Consider the following 21,574-nt stretch of genomic DNA (forward strand, 5'->3'; position numbering starts at 1 on the left):
CCTGGATAATGAGTTCACGGTCCAGCCCTCAACCTAGTTCTTTTGTAGAGGGAAAGATTTATCCTGAAGTGTTTTTTTTTTTTCCTCCTCCGCTCTTTTTCTCTCCTACAGACAATGTAATTTATGGTGGAGAAAACAATAATAATTATAATGCATGTTTATTGTTGACTCCCACACAGACATAGTCCTCTGCCCCACGAATCGATTCTGTCCAAGACTTTTCTTGTTCTTTTTTTTCCCCCTTTGGGCAAAGTGTCTGCTCCCCTCCAGCTCCCCGCGCTCGCTCCCCGCCCCCTGCCGCCCTCCCCGTAGCTCCCTTTCTCCGCCTCCTCGGCGATTGCCATCTGACAAGATCTCCAAATCAAAGTGATAAATCGCTCCAAACTTTTTTTGGCGGCGCTGAGATGTTGGAGGGGCGTCTAGCGCGCATGTGCGAAGGTGTCCAAACTGACAATGCTAGAGATAGCGAGTGTGGATTGAGAGAAAGAGAGAGAGGGAGGGAGAGAGAGTGAAAGACCGAGTGTGGAAGTGTGTGTGCGTGCATGAGACACACACCGTGAGAGAGAGAGAGAGAGAGAGAGAGAGAGAGAGAGAGAGGAGGGAAAGAGAGAGAGAGAGACCAAAAGAAGGAAAAGATCCAAGAAAAAAAACCCCAACCACCCAGCAGCTGCTGCAGGACTGGGCACAGCATGAGATCCAAAGGCAGGGCAAGGAAACTGGCCACAAGTAGGTGCAATATCCCTTTTCTATTGGCTTTTCCCCCTCCTCTGCCATCTTGCATATCTGTGTCTAGCGCTCCGGGAGAGAGCGCGGGCTGCTTTGGCGCGGGGGGCCTCCGGGTGAAAGGCAGGCTTAGAGCAGCCCGCAGCCCGAGCAACCTGCCGATTCCAGCCTCCGCGCCCTGGCTCCTGCTCTGGGCACAGAGGAGCCGCGGTAGCCCTAAGCCCCGCGCCACGACCAGCTGTGGCAACTCCGGGGTGGGGGTGGGGGCAGCAAAAAGCTGGGTGGGAGGGAGGAGAGCGCGCGCGAGTGAGCGCGAAGGGGTGGGGGGAGAGGAGAGTGTGTCCCCCTCCCCTCCCTTCCCCCCCCCAGGCGGGGGAGAGTCGCCTCTGGCCAACCAGCTAGTCCCCGGGGGGGGGGGGGGGGGGGGCGGGGGGGTGGGGGGGGGCGGGCAGGGGAAGGGCGCCTTTCCGAGACTCGGTTTGTTTCTGGGGTTTGGGATGGGTGGAGGGCTCCGAGGGAGCCGCGGCGGCCGGCTGGGCCGGAGTTGGGAAAAGTTGCGAGGCGGCCGCTCGCAAGTTGCGCGGGCGGCGGGCGTTGCGTCGAGCCCAGGCTGCGGTAGTGGGCGCTGTGCGCTCGGTCCTTCTCCGCGGCGCGGCGGGAGCCCCCGGGAAGGGGAGGCGGGGGAGTAAGGGGGGGCGCGGGGCGGGGGGGTGGGGGGGGGGGAGCAGTGGCAGCGCCGAGCCCAGGGCTCCGCCGAGCCGCTCGGCAGGTGGGGAGGAGAGGGGAGGTCGCGCCGGGCCCGGGCGTGGAGAGGGCGGCGAGCGAGGCTGCGCGCGCCGGGCCTGGAGGGAGGGCGCGCTCCGGGCCGAGAACCCCGGGCTGGCAGGGCGCCGAGTGACCCCCAGGGGGCGGGCTGTCGGAACCCAGGGCCGCCGGGACGGCGCAGCTCGGCCTGCCGCCCTCCTCCTGGGTGCCGCCGGGGTCCCGGGTCACTCCTCCTCTCCGGCGCCCTCTGCCTGCTCGGGGCTGGAGCAGCCGCGGTCACGCGGGATTCGGGCAGTGGGGTTTGGGGCCGGGCTCGACGGGGCTCCCATCCCCCACTCTTGCAGCGAAGGGCTTTTTGGGGGGACCCACCGGGGTAGGACGGGGTTAGGGGAGTGTTGCTGAGCACTGTTGGGCCACGGGGCTGGGATTTGCCGAGATGCTCCTGCTCGGCGCGGGCGGTGTCAGAGCCGCCGGGGCAGGGCGCAGGCCCGGCCGCGCCGGGCTCCCTCTCACTTGGACCTGCCGACTCTTCCGTTTGGTTGGTTTCGGACGGGAGACGATGGGGAATTAGGCCGTGGGAGAGTATGTCTGCCCCAGTGAAGTCCCCCAGGCGACCCCCTTCCCACCCCCTGCACGCTGGGGCCGAGGCCGGGAGGCGCCGCGTTCGGCATCCCCGGGCGCGTCCTGGCACGGCGGCCGCGGTCGCTGCGCTCCCGGGTGCCCTGCGTTCCCGGCGTGGGGAACCCATCGCGACGCCCCGTCCTCGCGGGCGCCCCGCACCCGTGAGCTGCACCCACACCTCTTCCCCCCCCCCCCCCCCCCCCCCCCCCGGAGCTCAGGGCTCGGAGAGAGATCTCAACCCAGGGCCGTCCCCCTCCCGGGTCAGCCTGCTGCCTTCTCCCTCTGCCGCTCCCTTCGCTTCGTTGCAACGGTGTCGAGGGCGCCGGCCGAGCTGTTTTTCCCGTTGGCTTTTCGCTGGGCCCGCTGTCTCCTCGATTTTTCATCGAACGGGGAATAAACGCACACGCGTTTGATGGCTGTGATGTTTCAAACGTTGGGGGGGAAGTGAGTGTGAATGTGTGTGTGAGTGTGAGTGTGTGAGTATGTGGAAGGAGGCGGGGAGATGGCTTCAGCCGGGCAGTTATGTTGTGAAAGGAAAGCCTGAACTTAGCACCCCGCCTGGTTGCCCGGCACCCGAGGAAGCGAAAGCGGCCCTGGGAAACGCTTCGAGTTTTCCTCGGCGCCCCCACGCCCCTCGCGCACGCCCTGCCTGTTTTCCTTAACCAGCGAGCTGCGCGCCCGCGTCCAGCAGCCGAGCCCCTGCTTCTGAGCTGGCGGGACTTGTCAGTCACCGCGAGTGAGACGCACATTGATTTTTTTGTCTGGTAGGGGTAAGGGTGCCCGCGTGCACTCCGAGAGAGCAGGACCCCAGCCTTGGGAACTTTCCCTGCAGAGCCCCAGGTCCCCGCGGCCGGCGCTTCACCGCTGCCTCCCCGAGACGCGGGCGCTGCCTTGTGCAGTTTTCCAGCCATGGTCCGAGCAATAAAGGAAATCGTATCCAAACTGCGGATTTTCGTATTTTTAAAGCGCGGTTTTCTCTCGCCGAGCTGCGCGCGGCAGAGGTGGCTGGTGACCTCTGCCTGCGGTGCCACCATCCAGCGGAAACTTAGACGCTTACCGGCACTGTTTCTTTTTCTTTTTTTCTTTCTCTCCCCTCACCCTTCCTGAGTTAGAAAGAGGTAAAATAACCGGCATATCGGAAACAAAACAAGACAAAACCAATTTACCGCGATCGTAGCAAATGTTAAGCATTTACGCGGGAAACGAGCCGAGCACAAACAGTTCTCTCTCCTAGAGTTGGCCATTCTTTTTGTCTCTCGCGTGTGTCTTTGGTGGATGTCGGTTTGGCTAGGTCTTGTCTAAAGCGTAGGAGACTGGGGACCACATACCTTGACAACACTCCCTGAGGTCACACGGACAGACTGAGTGCACCATCTTGGGTCTAACTTACAGGGACTTGGTTTTACACAATAGCTGAGATCATTTCGTTGTAAGCCCTACGGGAAGATACAAAGGTTTAACGTAAAAAACAAAAACAGGGAAAAGCAAGAAAGTTGGCATCCGTGCTGTCTAAAAGCTTTGACTCACATTTCCACCTTCAAGGAGAGAAAACTAAATAGGGGGAGCCCACTCCGGCAGCTGGGGGACTCCTCGGCCGGCCGTTTTGATTTGGGGTGTTGTGGGGGCCGCTGCAGAAGCACCTGGGCCTTGCCAGAAATTCCAGCCGCCGCTCTTCTCAGGGGTGGGAAGGAAGTGAGCCAGAGGGTCAGCCGCGCGCGCGCCTGCAGCCTAAAGCACTGAAGGGAAACCCACCTCACTTTGCCAAAGCACCAGCCTGCAGGGTTTCAATCAAAGCGACGAGCAAGCTGCACCCACTATTCCCCTTACTGCGGGGTCCACCCCAACCCCCCGCCAGAAGTCTCTTAAGCCGCAGAAGGCAACGAGATCATCAAAACCCCGGTGGTACCCGTGGCACTTGTTACTCTTCTGCTTGATCTTTGTTTGGAAAAAAAAAAAAAAAAAGGCTCCGAAGTAAGAAAGGTACAAGGCAGCTCTGCCTCCCGTGTTTAAACTCGCCCTTGCAGGCCAGCACCTAGGATTCCAAGGACACTTCCCAGCCTGGCCTCCTTGCCTTCCCAGCCACCCTTCAGAAGCGGCGTGGGGGCAGAGCCTGGCTCTCAAGTACAGGTTTATTGTTTAGTCCAGGTTTGCTTTGCAGGAGGAAAAAACTTGTTCTCCCGACACAGGCCGAGGCCCCTTGTAGGAAGGCGTTTCATTTGCCATTATTTGGTCATTATCCTGGCTTAGGGCTTCTTTATTTCATTTGGCACTTTGAGGCACCATTTCGCCGCGTTTTGCACCCTCTCTTGGGTTCTGTGTTTAGGGGAAGGTTAATTATGCTTTTCATTCTCCCCTTATCCCCAACACTGTGGGAGAGGACGGGTTCCTCAGCTGCAGAGCCTCCTGTTCCGGGACTGGAAGTCCCAGGTTTTGGAGACTGCGGACTTCTGCTCCTGTGGCTGGGTGAGCTTGTGATTTTTGAGGTTAGCCCCATCTCATGCTTTTCTTAGCCAAGTCTCTCCCTGCGCCCAGGGCCTACCCTCCTGTACTGACTCTCAACATGTTGGAGCATTGTCGAATAGAAATTAACAGGTCTTTCCAGGACATAGTCTCCGCAACCCCGGCCCTCGTCCAAGATGAAGGTCTTGTAAGCAGTTTCTTTTTAAAGATCTGAGCGTTTGAGAGTTGATTTTGTTTTGCTTTTAGAAGTATGGGGCAGGTTAACAGAGGCTACAGCATGGAGCCGAAGAGGAGGGCCACCGCTGAGGACTCTGGCTGGCTCAGACCCGGCCCAGAGGAGCAAGAGGGCAGGGTTAGTAGCTCCCTATGCGCCCACCTTGGCTGCCTCTCTCCCGGCACCCCTCGCAGACAGCAAGCTGGTCCCAAGGTTGAGGGACTTAACTTGTCTTGTCACTGGCTCATTCCCGGTTCCCAGGGTACAGGGAGCTAGACCGCGCTCAATTCTTTACACGTAGTCCATGAAACCCCCTACTCTTCCATTTCCAAACTGCTGAGTGCGGAGAAAACTGGCCCTCATAGGTCGACTGGGTGGGGCAGGGAAAGTCGCCTGAATCAAAGAGCCTGAACTCCCCCAGTCCCTTCAGTTCCTTTGCCTTCCCAGACTTCTAAGTCCTCTCTTCCACTCCAGGGTGCTGATTGACTGGTGCACACCGCTCGTCGCCTTGAGCCTTGTTTGCAAGAACGGTGTAGACACACGCAAATCGTGCACAAAACTCTCACAGTACCGTCCCCGGTGGTTCTGGAACATTCTATTGCACACCCTCATTTATTCACACCCTCTGCTGGGCATTCCCTCAGGCCTGAGGGAGGGGCTCTGAGGTGGGGGCATGGGCCAGGAGGAGACAGACACTGCCAGGGTGCCAGGCACTATTTTCTGGAGCCATGCTTAACCCCTTCTGGACTGGAAGCTGCTATCGGCGTTTCTGTAACAGCCAGGGGTCTGATTTTCCTTCTGATGGGAGCCAATAGTCCCCTCACCTTCCCACTAGGCAGGATCCTCTTTCTAAAATTAGACTCTCCCCTTCTTCCCACTCTCCTGGCCTCCTGAGGAGTTTAATGGTATTTTCAAGGAACTTGGCTTTATATTGAGGACAGCACAGAGGACAGGGGAGGGACCAGAGAGGGGCAGAACACTTCATCCAGACTCCTAGTTTGCATGCATTGCTATCCCCACCCTAAGTATATACAGAGGGAAAAAAAATCTTGTTAACTGCTTTTGCTTTCTTGCCATGCAAGAGGCTTCAGAGGAGTTTCTGCACAGAGGAGGAGCTGTTTATAAAGCTCTGAAAAAGTGTGGTGCACTGCCCCAGCTCACCACTAAAGAGTTAAGCACACTTGCCCTCCTTTGAAGGACCCTGGTTGGGGCAGATTATTTGAGTGTGGTTCAGATACTGCTGTGGGTATAACTAATGGCTTCTACCTTTTTAGTTCAAGTGGGAGGAGAGGAAGGCCTGGATTCCTTGTCCAATGGGTCCCTCTGGAGACCAGGTCCTGGCTTCTGGCCAGATCTGTACAATGTCAACATTGAATATTTGAATTCCCAGACTCCATTTAACAAGTTTCTAAATAAATAAACTCATTGTGTGTCTGTGTTTAAAATTATTTCACCTCTTTCATAAGAGCTTAATACATTGGTCTTGCAAGTTGATTTAAAAAAAAATAAACAAACAAACAGAGCTTAGGGCATTTTTAACAGGCAGAACTCCACAGTATGTATGTATTGTAGTCATTCTCATACTTGGGTGTGGGCAGAGGCTCATTAGAGGTGGGGCTGTTTTGTATGACTTGATAGCAAATCAGAAGGAAAATAAAGCAAAAAGTTCAGAAAGACAGCAACTCAGAATAAAACAAATAAAATAGAATACAATAAGTTCAGAAACTCAGTGAAATATTAAACATAGCTAAAGAAGCGTGTGATTTATGTGAATTCAGTGTCAGGTTATTTGATAATTTTGAACACTGGGTCCATCAGGGTTTCCTGATGTGTTCTCTATGGCTATGTATAGACTGTTCAACTCTCAACAGCATGTAGGGCAGTGCTGAAGGGGTTTTGTTCCTGGGCAATTTCCTTACCTCTAAGTCAGCTGTTTCAGTTTGGTCAAAAGAATAATACGAATCTTACAGTTTTACTTATTTTTTAGTACATTTTTTTTTTTTTTTTTTGGACAACCACATAGTGTTTTATGCAGCTGGGAGAACCATGCCTTTTTTTTTTTTTTCTTTTTTAAGAAAAGCAAGTTCCAGGTCTCTTGCAAGTGTGGACTCCATCTGGAGTTGTTAGGAAAGAAAGTGGAATTTGCTTTAATTTATTTGTGTAAAGTCCATTATTAAAAAGAATGGGATTTGAAAGGGCACATAGCAAACCCCATAACATTTAGCTGGTAACGTGGAGAGCTCAAAGCCAAGGGAAAAATACCACCAACGCATGCAAACCCTGAAATAGACTACAATGACCTCAGCCATTTTCATTTTAAGAAATAATAGCCATGATTAAAATAGGGAGAGAGTTTGCCTTGGAACTGTGCTCTTCTGCATTATTGTAAAAGTTCCTTTGTCATTAAAGAACTGTTTCATTATAAGAGGCTGGGGGGGGGGAGAGCAACTGCATTTTTAATCAAATTCCTGACTCTTCAAAGGTGTTCATTCTGAAATTACTTTTAATTTTAACTTTAGTTATTCTTATTCAACAATAAACATGTTTTTGGTTTGCACGTTCAGTCCCATCATTGACTACTAATTTTACTATAATTCTAAAGGATATACTATCTAGCAAACAGATTTTATGAATTCTTTTATTAAGTACCTGCTTGGGAGTCAATGGCTGTGTAGGAGGGAGGACTGAGCAGAATTCTTACCGTCATTAAAAATCTGCCTGAGGATTTAATTTTGTACATTGGTGTTGTTCAAATGATGGCATTTGTGAAAGTTCTTCAGTGCAGCTGTTGGTAGGGTTTGGCAATATTTTATACAACAAACATTAAACGAAGTCCTGCTGTGTGGTAGGCCCCGTGCTTGGCAAAGCGTGGTTTCAGCTCTCATGAACATTTAAAATGTGCACAGCAGTGTCTGAATTGAGTGTGATCCCTGATTGAATAGCCAGGTCAGCTTTAAGCTATTGGTCGTCTCTTGTGAAGTGGGCTTACTTGGTCAGGCCACTCTCCCTGAGAAGGAGAATCCCGTAGTCCTTGGGCTCCTGTGAAATAGGAGTGTTCATCAGGTGAATGTTTGCCCAGTACCTAAGCCTCAATCAGTCAGTCAATCAATACATCTTAATCATTTCCTGTTTGATTTATTAATTAAAATTCCTGAAGAGGAAATACCCTTTTCCTCTTGCAGTTTATGTTTTTATCCAGACACAGTTTTAGAAGTATTTATATGCCCATAGGAAACGTCTCGTTTGTCTTCTCAGTAAGTTATACCCTTGGATAAAGGGAGCTTGCATATACAATGTGGACACATTAAAGTTGAAGCCAAACGAGGCAATAAATTCATTGTGAAAAATCGGGAAGTTTGTTTATTCTGTGTGTGTGCATGTGTGTATAGGTGTGTGTATGCCTGTGTGTGTTTGTGTGGTGTGTATATGTGTATGTGCGTGTGTGTGTTTGTGTGGTGTGTATGTGTGTATGTGTGGGAGATGTGTGCATGTGTGCATGCTTGCTTATGTTTTGATGGATTGAAATACTTATCCCAGAATCTGATATTTAACCATTTATCCAGAAGACAATCTTTGACAGCAATGGTGTATCTTTCTTTCTCTCCATGCTGCTCATCATTAATTGGTTAAAACAACAACAACAACAACAAAACCCAAAGTGAAACACCTTTTCCTCCCCCTTTAGCCAAAGGACACAAACCTTTCTTATTTCTTCTTTTTTAAAAAAATTATTTATTTTTTATTCACTTTACATCCTGGTTTTAGCCCCATCTCACCCCCTAGTCCCATCCTCCTTCCCTCCCTCTCCTTTATTTCTAAACCCAGTTCTTTGATTTGTGGGGTAGGTGTGTGCGGGGTGGGGGGGGGTGCAGTAAACCATTAGGAGACAGTGTGGTTCTCCATGGTAGGGGAAGAATTCATTTGGCTACTGAGGGTATTCAGAGGAAAAGTTGTTTCTGGGGAGGTCCAGATGTCATTTCCTGCACATCTGTTACTGAGGAGTCCAGCTGATGTTAAGGACCTAAATTTAAGCGAGATGGAGAAACTAACTTCTTAAAGGATTGGCTATATTATCTGATGCAAATGGTTTCCTTGGAAATGAAAGTTACATATGTTCAGAGGGCATTTGAAAACAAACACATTGGTCTCTGCAATCACAGGTGTAGGTGAATAGAAAATTAAATTAGGCTCTGAGATTTGAAAGTGAGGAGCCACGGTGTAATGTCAATACAATGGACACTGCTAATGGAGGTTGAACTGAACAAACTATTTATACCAATGTGATCATCAATGGACTTTTCAGTGAATGCTTTCCCATCGAAAAACATAGTTGGAATATTGCCATAAAAATAGATGTGTTTTTGTGTAGAATGGGCCAGGCATATAAGCAATTCCAATGAGTTTAGATACTGAGCCCCAATTTTGTTCCTGAGGCTAAGATGCCTTCACACTCTCAAGTCTGGATGACTCTGAGCTTCGGTTCTGGTTCAGATCCAGCCCAGCTAACCCCTGGCTGGATGAAATGAAAGCAAGCTGCTTAATCACTCTGTGTTCCAGCTTCCTTCCTTCTGAACAGGGGGCAGTTACATCATGTGAGGTTTCAACCAGTGAACTTAGAATGCGTCAAGTGGATACAAGCCCAGCATATGTTCACTGTATTTCCTCAACTTTTCCGGTTTCCTCCTGTCTTCAGCTTAACACGCTCATCCATTCTTTCCCTCTCACCCTCTGACCAGCTACCCTTGAAGTTCCCCCTTCCAACTCCCGCTATGATGTTGCCATAGCCTGTGCATTAATGCACACTGCGCGGAGACTATTAACGACTTTATGACTCTTATCTAGATTCTCACTTACCCATGCTCTTACCCTCTGAAGCACTCCTAGAGGCGCTGACTCCTCTCTGCCATTTTGGTCCCAACTGTATAGAGTTAACGCACCATCGTTTTGGAATTTTATGATACGTTTCTCATCTTCTTTCCCTGGCTTGACTGCAAAGCTCTTGTAGAGCTCTTCTCTGATTTGGGCCAGCTAGCAGGCTTGCACAAACAGTTAGCAGTACGATTAGATGTGGTGTTAGTAGTGTTGGGCTCTAATGGATTATGCAAACCCTTTCAATTTTTTTTTTGGGGGGGGGAGGGGTCTGGGAAACCTGCATGGTGAGGTGATGTCAGCATTAGGACTCTGGCATAGCAGAAACTTTAGTTGCATGCTAAATCCACATTTGGCCTATTTCAACAGTGATAAACCTTCTGGAAAGCACATTGGAAAATGAGTATTATTCCAAGTTTTCACCAATAATATCCCTCGTTTTGCCAGTGCAGGCATGCCTCCTGGCTCCTCACTTAAGTCGCACTTGACACTCTACCGTGCATCTGAGGCTGCAGAATGTCGGTGGAGTCAAGAGAAGGACAGTGAACATGGAGGACTCAAGGAGCTCTGGTCCTGAGGCTTGAATGGGGACCTTCCTCGCACCAAGGTCATCATTTACATAAATCCTGACCCCAGTTTATACGGTGTTAACAGACAGGACAGCAACAAGAGTTCCGTAGTATATTTTAATGCTCGCTGGTGATTAAGGATTTGTTCAGACAGCCTAAGCTTGACAGATGCTGCTGTAGCGAATCTTGTTTAACTAAGATTAGATGAACCCCACTCTTTCCATTCGACCCCTTCAGAGAAGGGTAAGACTGACTTCTTCTCCACGTGTCCACTCCCCTGCTCCCAGTTTCACACGCACCTCATTTCTATGGAGAACACAGAATCCTTCCTTAGACAATTTTGCTCAAACTTGAACCACCAAAGGGCTTCAGTGTTGTAAGTTCAGGTGTGAGTTGCCAGGTGTGAGTTCTTATGCTGTTATTAGCAATGCTTATAAATGGGTTGGAAACCCTTTTATTATTATTATTAATTATTATTAATTTGTTTGTGTGTGTGTGTGTGTGTACAACAACCCATGCAGGTATGCTTGAAGGCCAGAGGTCGATGGTAGGTTGTCTCTCTCAGCTTCTGTGCCTTGAGACAGGCTCTCTTGCTGAGCCTGAAAAATACCTTTTTGGCTAGACTGGCTAAATGGTGCTCCTGGGGGAATGTTTCTGACTCTGCTGCCCAGCACTGGAGTTCTGGATGTATGCACAGCCGTGTCTGGTTTCCATGCCGTCCAGAAGGCACCCAAATACACAAACATTTTCATACCGCTTTGAGAAGTCATGGGCTTCCCAATTCCCACCATGAATATTTCGGACGTTTGCCTCTTAATTCATCCTGGAATATTATTATGTAAGACCCTGAAGTCCTCAGAAATTTTTGAAAATAACCTTAGGAAGGTTATTTTTTAATCACACAATTTACACTCCATATATAACTAAAAGACCATGTCACATAGAAAGTGCAATTTTCGTTGTTGCTCTATACCACTTGCTAATGGGTATCACTCATCCTGTACTTTCCCCTGTGCACATGATAGCGTACACACACACACACACACACACACACACACACACACACACACGTTTATGACTTGCTTTCATCCATAGACGTCATTCTAACTCTTTCTCTTCAAAGGCAGCAGATTTCTGCTGTTTGGACCTAACATATTATGCTCAAACTCTGGTTTAGAATGACATTTGGGTAGTTTTCAGTATTTGGAAAAGAACAGGCAGGGAAGTTCCCCTAACTAAGGCTGGAGGGAAACTGAAAGTCTACAATTAAAGGAAACTTGCAGTTCAGGGTTAAGCGTGCTGGCCTCTGAGATGCAAGCACAGCAGGCTTCTGGGAGGTCAAAGAGGGTTGCCTCACCCTGTCAGGGCAGATCTGATTTCCAGGCATCTTTACCGTCCCCTCCCCCAACCCCCACCAGAGGATCAAGGGTCTAAGCCCAGGGCCAAGGTACATCTTTGAAAGATCCACTGTGATCTATCTGAGATTTCAAGCTTAAGGAATTTCTTTGGATCTCATCTTTCTGCCCCATTTGCATTTTCTCCCGCTGTGTGGAGCAGGCTGTGGTTGACTCAATACACACAGTCCCAACTAGTCAAGCAGGTTGTTAGGGTTTAAAGTTTTTAATTTAAAAAAAAATTTTTTTGTAATTTCCTTGTTGTGGTGATACATTATTATTCAGTGAGTATACTTTAAGCCAGTGGATGCAAGTATTGAGGAAATGAGGAAGGTTCCTAAAGACAGTAAGAAAGAACTTATTTCGATGTTCTTTAAAAAATTACCTATAATAATTTCTAGCCTATGAATTGAAAAGACCATTTCCAATGTTTTTAAGTGGGCAAGCAGACGATGGAAAAAATTTTCATCATGGAAACTATCTCTTATAACTCTAGAATTGAAAAAGTGAGAGTATAATGTTATACCCTAGAGCCCATCAGATCCATAACTCCATTTTATTATGTTATAAACCAGGATAGAGAGATTTTGGAAGAGTGGCTTTCTTTGGCAATATTGCTGATTAAATATAAAAAAAAATCCTGAGTTAGACTCATTTGTTTACACAGAAGCTTACACACACACACACACACATACACACACACACACGCACATGCACACACACACACAGGAATGAATAGCTGAGTTTTGGTTCTACTGGGAACTACTTTGTTTATTAAAGCTCATTGGATTGTATGAGTTTAAAACTAAACTGGATATTTTAGATCATGTCTGCCCAGATACCACTCAAGGAATTAAAATCTAGCCTTATAAATCTTTTAATGAATTAACTTACTTCAATTTTGATTCCTTTGAGTACAGAATTTGTTATGAGTTCATTTTTTAAGTGTGCGTGTGTGTGTGTGTGTGTGTGTGTGTGCATGTTGTATGCATTAATGTTGTTCCATGGGTCCATGGAACAATGTTCCCAGCTAACATTTTTCAAAATACATTTTAAATTAAATCCATCAAATTGAGCCAGTGGTTGGTATATATTGCATGACAAACAAAGACCTGAAAAACTCAGTTCCTTGGAATCATTCCACAAATGGATGTATGGCTTGACCATAGTTTGTAGGCAGAGGAGATAACTAGGTCAGGTTTCTGCTTATCAGTGACTAGGAAGTAGCTTCAGGAGCTTGATGTGCTGGATCCTATGCCTGCTCTTACGTCAGAATATTTTTGTTACCACATGAGGCCTCGTGGCTGGGAAGCTTTTGTGTTCTCACTTTGCACTTCATTGAGACAGGGACTTTCAGTCTTTTTGTCATCTGCCCCTGTTTGCCAATCTAGCTGGCCCTCAAGCTTCTGGGAATTCTCCCATTTCTGTCTCCCATTTCTCATAGTCTTAGAGTTACAGATGTGTACCAACACACCCAGTTTTACATGATTCCTGGGGGTTTGAACTTGGGTCCTTAGGTTTGTATGGACACAAACAAGTTAGTTTCCGAGGTCAATAGGGGATCTTTATTATGTGCTTGAAAGGTGGCACACTGACCCTTGGGGAGTTACAGACAAATACATTTGCCTTCTTAATTCTTGGCAGAAGCACATACGACATAAATGTTATAAGTAATATTTACTTCAGTTTTGTGGCATGGATTTATGTGTACCTGGTACACATTTACGTGAGTCCCTGAACTAGGAGCCTGGTGTTTCTGCATCATTACAGATGGAGGGAGCGAGACGTCTGTGTTTGAGCTGCAAACATTGGGTTAGAGGCAGCAGCAGCAGCAAAACATACCAAATTTCTGGACCACTAATTTAGTTCAGTTGAATGAATATCTATTGAGCATATACGTTAGTTAAGAAGATCAAGACAAGCACTAACCACAGAAAGAGAAATAAAAGTTGTTTTCTACCCTTAGGAGAGGTAGAAGCCTTTGGGAGAGACAAACATGTAAACAGATTGTTTCCGAGGGAGGGGGTGATAATTAAAGCAAGGGTAACGGGTCACAGAGGTCAGTCAGACCTCTGAGCTGCAGAGGTCTGACTACAGCAGGACGGCGTGACAACGGATGTTGGCTTACATCACATCAGTCCTCAAAAGAAAATGCATTATCCTTTCATTTCCCTTTCAGGAAAAAAAAATGTTTCAATTTTGAGAATTACAACTTAGATGTTTTAAAAAAAAGATTAAAAAATATTTATTTATGTTTATTTTTATGTGTGTGGATGCGTGCTTGGTCTCCATGGAGACAAAGAGAAGGCATTGGATCCTCTAGGACTGAAGTTTCAAGAAGACTATGAGTTGCCGTGTAGGTGCTAGGAATCGAACCTGGCTCTTCAGGAAGAGCAGCTTGCACTCTTAACCACTGAGCCATGTCTCCAGTCCTTCCAAAGACTCTTAAATTACATTAAATGATTAAATGTATGTATGCGTGCACGAGCATATATGGAGGCTTGGGTGTGCTGTGACCTGAGTGTGGAAGCCAGAGGACAGCTTTTGGGAGCTGGTCCTCTCCTCCCACCATGTGGGTCCCAGGGACCAAACTCAGGCCATCAGTGGTTTTTGCACCAAAAGCCTTTGCCTGCTGAGCCATTGCGCACCAGCCCGACAATTTATGTTTTCAGTTTGTTGTAGGACTTGTTTCTGGGCCTTCAAATACCCACTATGAGGGAAAATTATATGTTAGGTGGCAGTCCAGTGTTTCATGAAAGGCCCACACATTGAATTTGATCTCTCTCTCTCTCTCTCTCTCTCTCTCTCTCTCTCTCTCTCTCTGTGTATGTGATCATATTGCCTGTGCAGGCACAGGGTGTCCTTGGGTCTCTGTTTTTAGAGTGGCTCTGTGGATAGACAAGTCATCCCTTCCCACTATCCTAAGTTTACTGTTTTTTTTTTTTTTTATCGAATGCATAGTTTTCTTACTGTTTCCTGTCACTGGTCAAGGAGGTGGAGCTTGGGAGGAGTTTCCTCTCTTATTCATGTGTAGCTCTGGGAGCAAAATGATGCACAAACTGAAGTTTCCATAGTTTCAAAGGCATGTCTTATTTCTACATTCAATCTTCTCTTTCTTCCTTTTCCTTTTCTTCCTTCTCCCCCTCCTTCTCCTCTTCCTCCTCTTTCCTGTTCTTATTCTTTTTATTTTGAGACAGAGTCTTATGTAGACCAGGCTAGCCTCAAAAAATCACTCTGTAGCCAAGGATGAACTTGAACTTATGATCCTCTTATTTCTACCTCTTGAGTTCTGGGACCACCGCACTGGTTTTATATAATGCCAGGGATGGAATCCAGCCAGGTCCTTGTGCTTCTAAAAACTGAGACACATTCCAGGCCCTCTGTTTAATTTTTATCCAGCAGAAAGAGACCATTACTCAAAGATGGACATTTTGTCTGAAAAGTAGCTTGTCTCTCATGTTGCCATGTGATTTTGTTGTTCATAAAACAGAAGTAAAGAAGTAAAGAATTGCTTTTACTTCCAACTCCCTTTGCCAGCATCTTGCTGAGCTGTGTGTGTATGTGTCCCAGCCAATGTTCCAGACATAGGTTTGGCATGGAGATCGGCACATCCAATGTCATTACTACTGGGCACAGACTGAAACCCTGAGCAAAACTCCCTGTTTGCCTCACTGCAGATGATGCTAGTAATTTAAGCTTCCTGTTGACAATATTGTAATATTAAAACACAGCACAGATGTTTGACTCATTAGCAGCCTTGTATCTTTGCTCTTTCAGCTTGGTAGCTGCATCATTAAAGAGGATCGGGAATGCCAAGGTAAAATGCATTATGTGTCCAGATTTGTCACAGGGCCTCGAAATCATTAGCTATCTCTTCCTGTCCTTGAATGATGGTAATATAAGTCACCGAGGTTTACTTCTGTTATCTAATGCAGTGCAAGGGGCTACATTCTTAATCAGCCTTCCAAATTAATCTTGGCTGTTGGTCAAGACTGTGTGGAAAATTTGACTACTTGTTTCCTTTACTGATTTCAGACTGATTAGCCTGACTTTATCACCATTAACTAGGTAAAATTCACTGCGGCTAAGAGCTTTGCCAAAAGGATGCCATCTACAGCATTTTAAGCCCCATCCATCTTAAAAGATAGGTTAATAGATCTTTTCTGACTTAGGTGTGAATGCCTCAGAAGTATATTTTGAAGGTTGGGGAGGTGGCTTAATGGGTAAAAAGTGCTTTCTGTGTAAGTATGGGAGCCTGAGTTTGGTTTTAGTACTCATGTAAAAGTCAGATGTAGTTGTGTATGACTGTGACTCCACACTAGAGGAAAGGACAAACATAACTCTGAAGCTTTCTGGCCAACTATCCTAAATGAAATGATGAGCATCAGGTTCATTGAGAGACCTCGCCTCAAAAACCAAAAACCAAAATAAGGTGGTTTATGATGGCATATTGGGACTTTCTTTGGACCCACCAGAAGATGATTCCATTGGACTGTCTCGACCCACCAGCTCCCACCAAATAATGACACAGAGACTTTATTATTATTATTACTATTATTACTATTATTATTATTATATAGTTCAGGCCTTAGCTTAGGCTATTTTTTAACTAGTTCGTATAATTGAATTAACCTCAGGAATACTAGTCCACATTTGCCTCGTGGCCGCCTCTCCTCAGTCCTGGTAAGTCTGACTTCCTCCTTATCCGGCTGGTGAATCCTGAGCCTCTCAATTCCTTCCATAGTTCTTACCCTGCCCAGAAGTTCTGCCTTTCCTCTCCTGCCTAGCTATCAGCCATCAGCTCTTTATTAAATCAATCAGAAGGTGAAGAAAGTGTGTTTACAAAACACTGAGGCAGGTGACACTTCAGAAAAATAACAATACCAAAGTATGGACAGTACTCCGCTCTCTGCTGGCACAGGGTTTGGGGGAGTGGAGAGGTGGGGAAGATCTGAGTGGAGTTGGGGGAGAGAAAACCATTATCAGAACATATTGTCTGAAATTAATTTTTTTTTTCAATTAAAAAAACTGAGGTGGAGAAGTGATTGAAGAAGACATCCCAATGTCAACTTCTGTCCTCCACAGGCTATCGCATGGGTGAGCACAGCTGCATGCATGTACATACCACACGCATAAATTCAAAAATTAAAAAGTATAATTTGGATGCTGTACATGTTCTCAGGAATGAAGCTGTCTGGGGAGTCAGGACAGGTATTTAATCCCGACCTTCCTACCTCATCACTGTGGAACCTCCCAGCAGAGCCTGAACCTGTGGAGTCCCAGTACTCTTAGGGATGGAATGTCAATAATAATTACTTCCGCTTTGCTTTCCTCCATAAAGCAAGAGGACATGTGTGCTGGATTTTGTATGCCATAAGGAGCTATGCAAATTTAATATTCTCCAATATGAGTATAAAGTGTGAGCCACATTAGACTGAAATCTTGGCTGGATGACCATAAAGAACCTACGTGACCTCTCTGTGCTTCGCTTCTTGCTTTGTATGCTGGAAGTCATTTATCACAATGAGAACAAATAATAATATACCAGGAGAGATGACTGAGTTTTTGTGGGTGAGTGAAGTTTATTATCACACCTCTCAGAGGTGGGTGTTGCTGTCTTTATTAAAGATAAACACTCTAGAGAAGATGAACTATTTGCCCAGGTCTCCTCACTTGAAGAGCTGAGCCAGGCTCTAACATGGCTGATCTGCTTCACTCTAGAGTCCAAGAAGCTGATGTGAGCCTCTACTGCCGTATTCTTCTCTATCCTGAAATAAAAGCGGAGTATCATGTTTCCAGGGCATTTCAGTGCTCATAAAAGGTAATGCGACTTTAGATTGAAGACACCTGAAGTTAGAGAAGCGATTTCATGCAACTCTTGGCAGGGAGGAGTTTTGCTGCAATTTCAGTGAGTAATCTCCTCTGGACAGGGATGGCCATCTCTTTGTCATCAGTTTCTTTGCAGTTACCTGCGTGGTGGTTTCCCATTACATTATGATTTTAGCTTTATTCAGGGAACTTTATAAGTCTTTGTTGAATGAATGACATCATTACTTCATTACTAAAATTGCAAGCTAATTACACCTTACAACTTCCCAAAAGGTGCTGCAGGGCTCTGATTTCCACTTTCTTCACAGTATCCTGGGATGTGAGTTGGCCCAAGCTCACCTGAAGACCCTTAAAGGGAAGAAGGCAGGCCACAACTTTCTGAATCTTTCCTTTTGTATCTGTTCACAACTCTTCAACTTCATTTTAACACTTGAATTGCTTGGCTCTTGCAGCAAAGTATTTGTCTGGTTGGAGAATTGGATAACCCGTGTGATTTGGAAGCAGGGCCTAACAAACTCTCAGATCTAGCACTTCGTGAAGATACATTTATGTTGGGGAGAAGGCAATGCGTTAGGATAGAATGAGCTAAAAGTGACTGCCTGGAATATTATGGACAGCTGAGAAGGTACTCTCCATGCCATAACAATGGAGACCTGGGTCCCTGGCTCAGGTAAGGGAGGCAGTCTGAGATGTGGCTTGGAAAGAAGGAGGTTAAAGAATAGTGGGAGGCCACCACTTCTGCTTTCTTGTGAGCCTTTGATGTCTCCCACTTTGGTGTCTCCCTTTAGTGCAAACCTCCTTTTACTGCTTACAGGTACCAGACTGCCTTTGTTTGCAGCCCTCTTCATAAATTCGTTTTCTGCAACAATAGGTAGCACATTTCCAGTTGTGAAAGGACGCTGTGGGGAAGACTTCATCCAAGAGAGAGTGATTTGGGGAGAGCTCCAACATGGTTCTGTTCTTGCAGCCATTTTTAAGGAGACAATGGTGTGTTGAAGTTCAAGCACAGGCAAAAAACACCTGTGTGATAACAGAAGGGGCAGCTGCTTTGTGTGTCTGCGGTTCCAGTCATACCACCAGCCTCTTTTGCCTTTTGTTTTTCTAGAATCCCAGGCACAAGCCTTTCTCCCAACTTTCCCAGGCAAAGGGAACATCTCAGACAGGGTGCATGGGGAGCCAGAAATCAGAAATGAAATGTCAAAAAAGAGATGCTCTTCCCAGAAACATTAAACAACAGAAAAGTAGTTTTGGGGCTAGAAATGTGCTGTATTTTAGGGAGTTTGGATGTTGGCTGCCAGGACATCTTGGAGGCCCGTTGGTTTTCATCAATGCTGTCAGTCATTAACTTGCATGCACATGAAAATTCACTAAAATAATTTTCTTTCATGAGTTTTAAAGAGTTTAGAACAACTCCTTTGCTGCTGGACAGTGCAGTATACTTAGCTGTACCTGGGCACATGTTCGCTCAGTGCGCTCACTGGTTCTAACGTTTTAGTTGAGCATGTTGGGATGGGATGCCCCAACAACCTGTGTCTGGAAAACATGCCTTTGTGAGCACTACGGTAAGGGAGAATGGCTGTACTGAGGGTCAGGGCTAGGCAAGGAGAAAAGTCTGAGTGTTTATTCATAGTCTGTGTATGTATATCATCTCCGGCTACTTGAGGGGACCTGCTTCAGCTTTACAGCCGGATGTTTCACAACTGTTCGCTTCATCCCCAAAGCCTCCAAGAAATTTCATTTGACTTTTACAGCTCAGCACAGCAATGTCTAATTTAATTGCTCCTTTGCTTGTTTTCTCCTTAAAACTTACATTTTATAACATCTTAGAATATTCTTTGTACCAGGCTTAAAGGGATAATGAAGTTCAGTTATTTGAAACAGGTTAAAACCATGTTTTTATAAGACTTTTGAATGATGACTTATTATTATTTGTTATTTTAGTATGCCATATTTAAAGTACAAAGTGACAGGATTCAAAAGTATAATTTTGTAGTCTCAGGAGTGAGCCTTCAGAATCCCACTCATTTCTGAGAATCTGAGTATTTTAATGAGAGAGAGAGAGAGAAAGAGAGAGTAAGGGTGTGGATTTGGGCGGGTGAGGAGGTAGGAAGGATCTGGGAGGAGTTGGGGAAGAAGAAACCATAATCAGAATACACTGTATGAAAAAAAAAATTCTTTTCAATGTAAAAAGTAAACATAAAAAAATAAAAGTAAAAAAAAAATGAAAGAAGAAACAAGGTTTTCTAAAAAAAGAGTGTTGTAAGCAGGAAGACTGGAGGAGTTTGTAACATTCTGCTTAGGGTGAGCCAGAGAAAACAGGGCTCTAGTCTGCAGGTCAGGCCTGAAACAGTAAGACTGCAAACATCCGAATGCCACCCTCGGGAGAGGGGCAGAAACAGTGTGGGCTCCCTGGCTTGTTTCTCAGCTGCTGGACCCTCATGCCCTTTGCATGAGGAAACTTTGTGATTTATTTTATGAGAGTCAACTATCTGTAGTTGAGGGTCCTCTCTTCAAGGCCTCCGAGATCCTCATTTTCGGCATGCTTGGTATTGTTTCTGCTACAGAGCTCTTTAATGACACTGAGACAAAGCCGGGAAACTGTTGTGAGGCCACTGGCCAGGCCGGGATCTCCCTGGGGCCTCAGTCCATGTTTTTGAAACTTTCACTTGGTGAACAATTTTGGATGAAGGATTCCTTTAATAATTTTATAAGTGACCCATTTCTTCCTATGAAACTTCTGTTTTGAGAGTAAGCAAAAGGAAATGGTAGTACTAACAAGATTGGTTTTTGCTCGTTCACACTTTCCTGCCCCTTGGATTATGGAAGTGGAGAGGAGAGAGGGCAGTAGAAGCCAGGATGCTGAGCACAGGTGTGGGGGAGAGAGAGCGGATGTGCAGGTGGGCAGATCGGTGCCTTCTCCAGAGGGTTTGTGCAAAAGACACAGTGCTAATTATTCAATATTTAAACATTTGACTTGGGGATTCATATATTTCCATGAATAGGTCTGTGGAGAGGAAGTTTAGCAGAATCAGATTGATGACTGATATAATTTAATTAGACTTCAGCTTCATAAATATGCAATGTTATTTGAATAAACAACATGGACTCACTGGGTTCCCTGAGAAAAATGCCAATTTGGTTTGCTTCACAGCTGGTCAGAGACGTTCTTACCTTGGTATAAGAGGGCAGAACAATTTGGCACTTTGAAAATTAGAAGAAAGGGCCAATTTGATGGTGCAATTACAGAAACCATTTGTGGGTGTGCAATTACAGGAAGCATTTGCGGGTGTGCCCGTACAGCTCTGATTCTCTTCTCTAGCTCTGCAGGTAAGGAATTCTGTCTTGAACAATGTGGTCTATCAGAGCTTTGAGAGATGCTGGTAGGTCCTGCCTGCTCCCTGTTCTCAGCTAGCACCTCCAGAACACATCATAGAGACTTTACAATGATATTAAAAGCACCTAGGTGACCCAAGAGACTTTAGGTGGCAGGTTGAGGTAGGGGAAGATACCTTTTTATTTTATTTTATTTGCTTATTTTAAAAAAAAAAAGCTTTGTAAGGATCTGGGGAGACGGCTCAGTCTGCAGAGTCCTTGCCATGCAGTACAGGGACCTGAGTTTGCATCTCCAGCACACATAAAGAAAGCAGTTGTGGTGGTAGAGCATGTCACGCCAGCATTTGTATGCAAAGCTGAGAGGACTTTTGGGGTTTTCTGGCCATCCAGGCAGGCCAAGTTGGTGAGCGCCAGTTTTGCTGGGGGACCCTGTTTAAAAAAAATAGAGGTAGAGGGTGATTGAGACAGGTACCTGACTTCAACCCAAGACAAAGCAGAATTCCTTTGTTAAACACTGACCAGGGAAAATACTCCCTCTCTGCAAATGGACAGGCTAAACTTGGGAGATAATTTGATGACAGTAGTTTACTAGAGCCTTCTACTCACAGCAACACTTTCTTAGAACTTTGTCTTCTCTCTCTGAATTTCTTTCTACTTCTGGCCAAGATTTTCCCCCCTCCTTTTCTTGCTGATAGTTGGCCTGTGAACCCACTCCCCAGCTGATGAATCTGCAGATTGCTGAACGTTTTCATCAGCTATCCAACCATTTTAAAATCCCATCTGCAAATATTTTGCTT

The 21,574-nt window shown here is 46.3% G+C and overlaps 1 protein-coding gene across 8 annotated transcripts in view; it reads left to right on the forward strand.

Annotated features, from left to right (window-relative positions):
- The first annotated feature begins 368 nt into the window (after positions 1-368).
- The window catches only part of Mecom (MDS1 and EVI1 complex locus), a 549,590-nt gene continuing 528,384 nt past the window's right edge, over positions 369-21,574 (forward strand). For 2 of the 8 annotated variants that reach the window (XM_055626056.1, XM_055626057.1), the window contains exon 1: positions 370-726. In XM_055626056.1, coding sequence (XP_055482031.1) covers positions 690-726 — 37 coding nt within the window. In that variant the 5' untranslated portion in view covers positions 370-689. Of the gene's footprint in view, positions 727-21,574 lie in introns of all 8 variants that reach the window. The other 6 variants (XM_055626060.1, XM_055626058.1, XM_055626062.1 and 3 more) reach the window with 5 other exon arrangements.

Source organism: Psammomys obesus, unplaced genomic scaffold (genome assembly GCF_907164565.1).
Source record: "Psammomys obesus unplaced genomic scaffold, mPsaObe1.curated_primary_1811, whole genome shotgun sequence".
Lineage (NCBI taxonomy): Eukaryota > Metazoa > Chordata > Mammalia > Rodentia > Muridae > Psammomys > Psammomys obesus.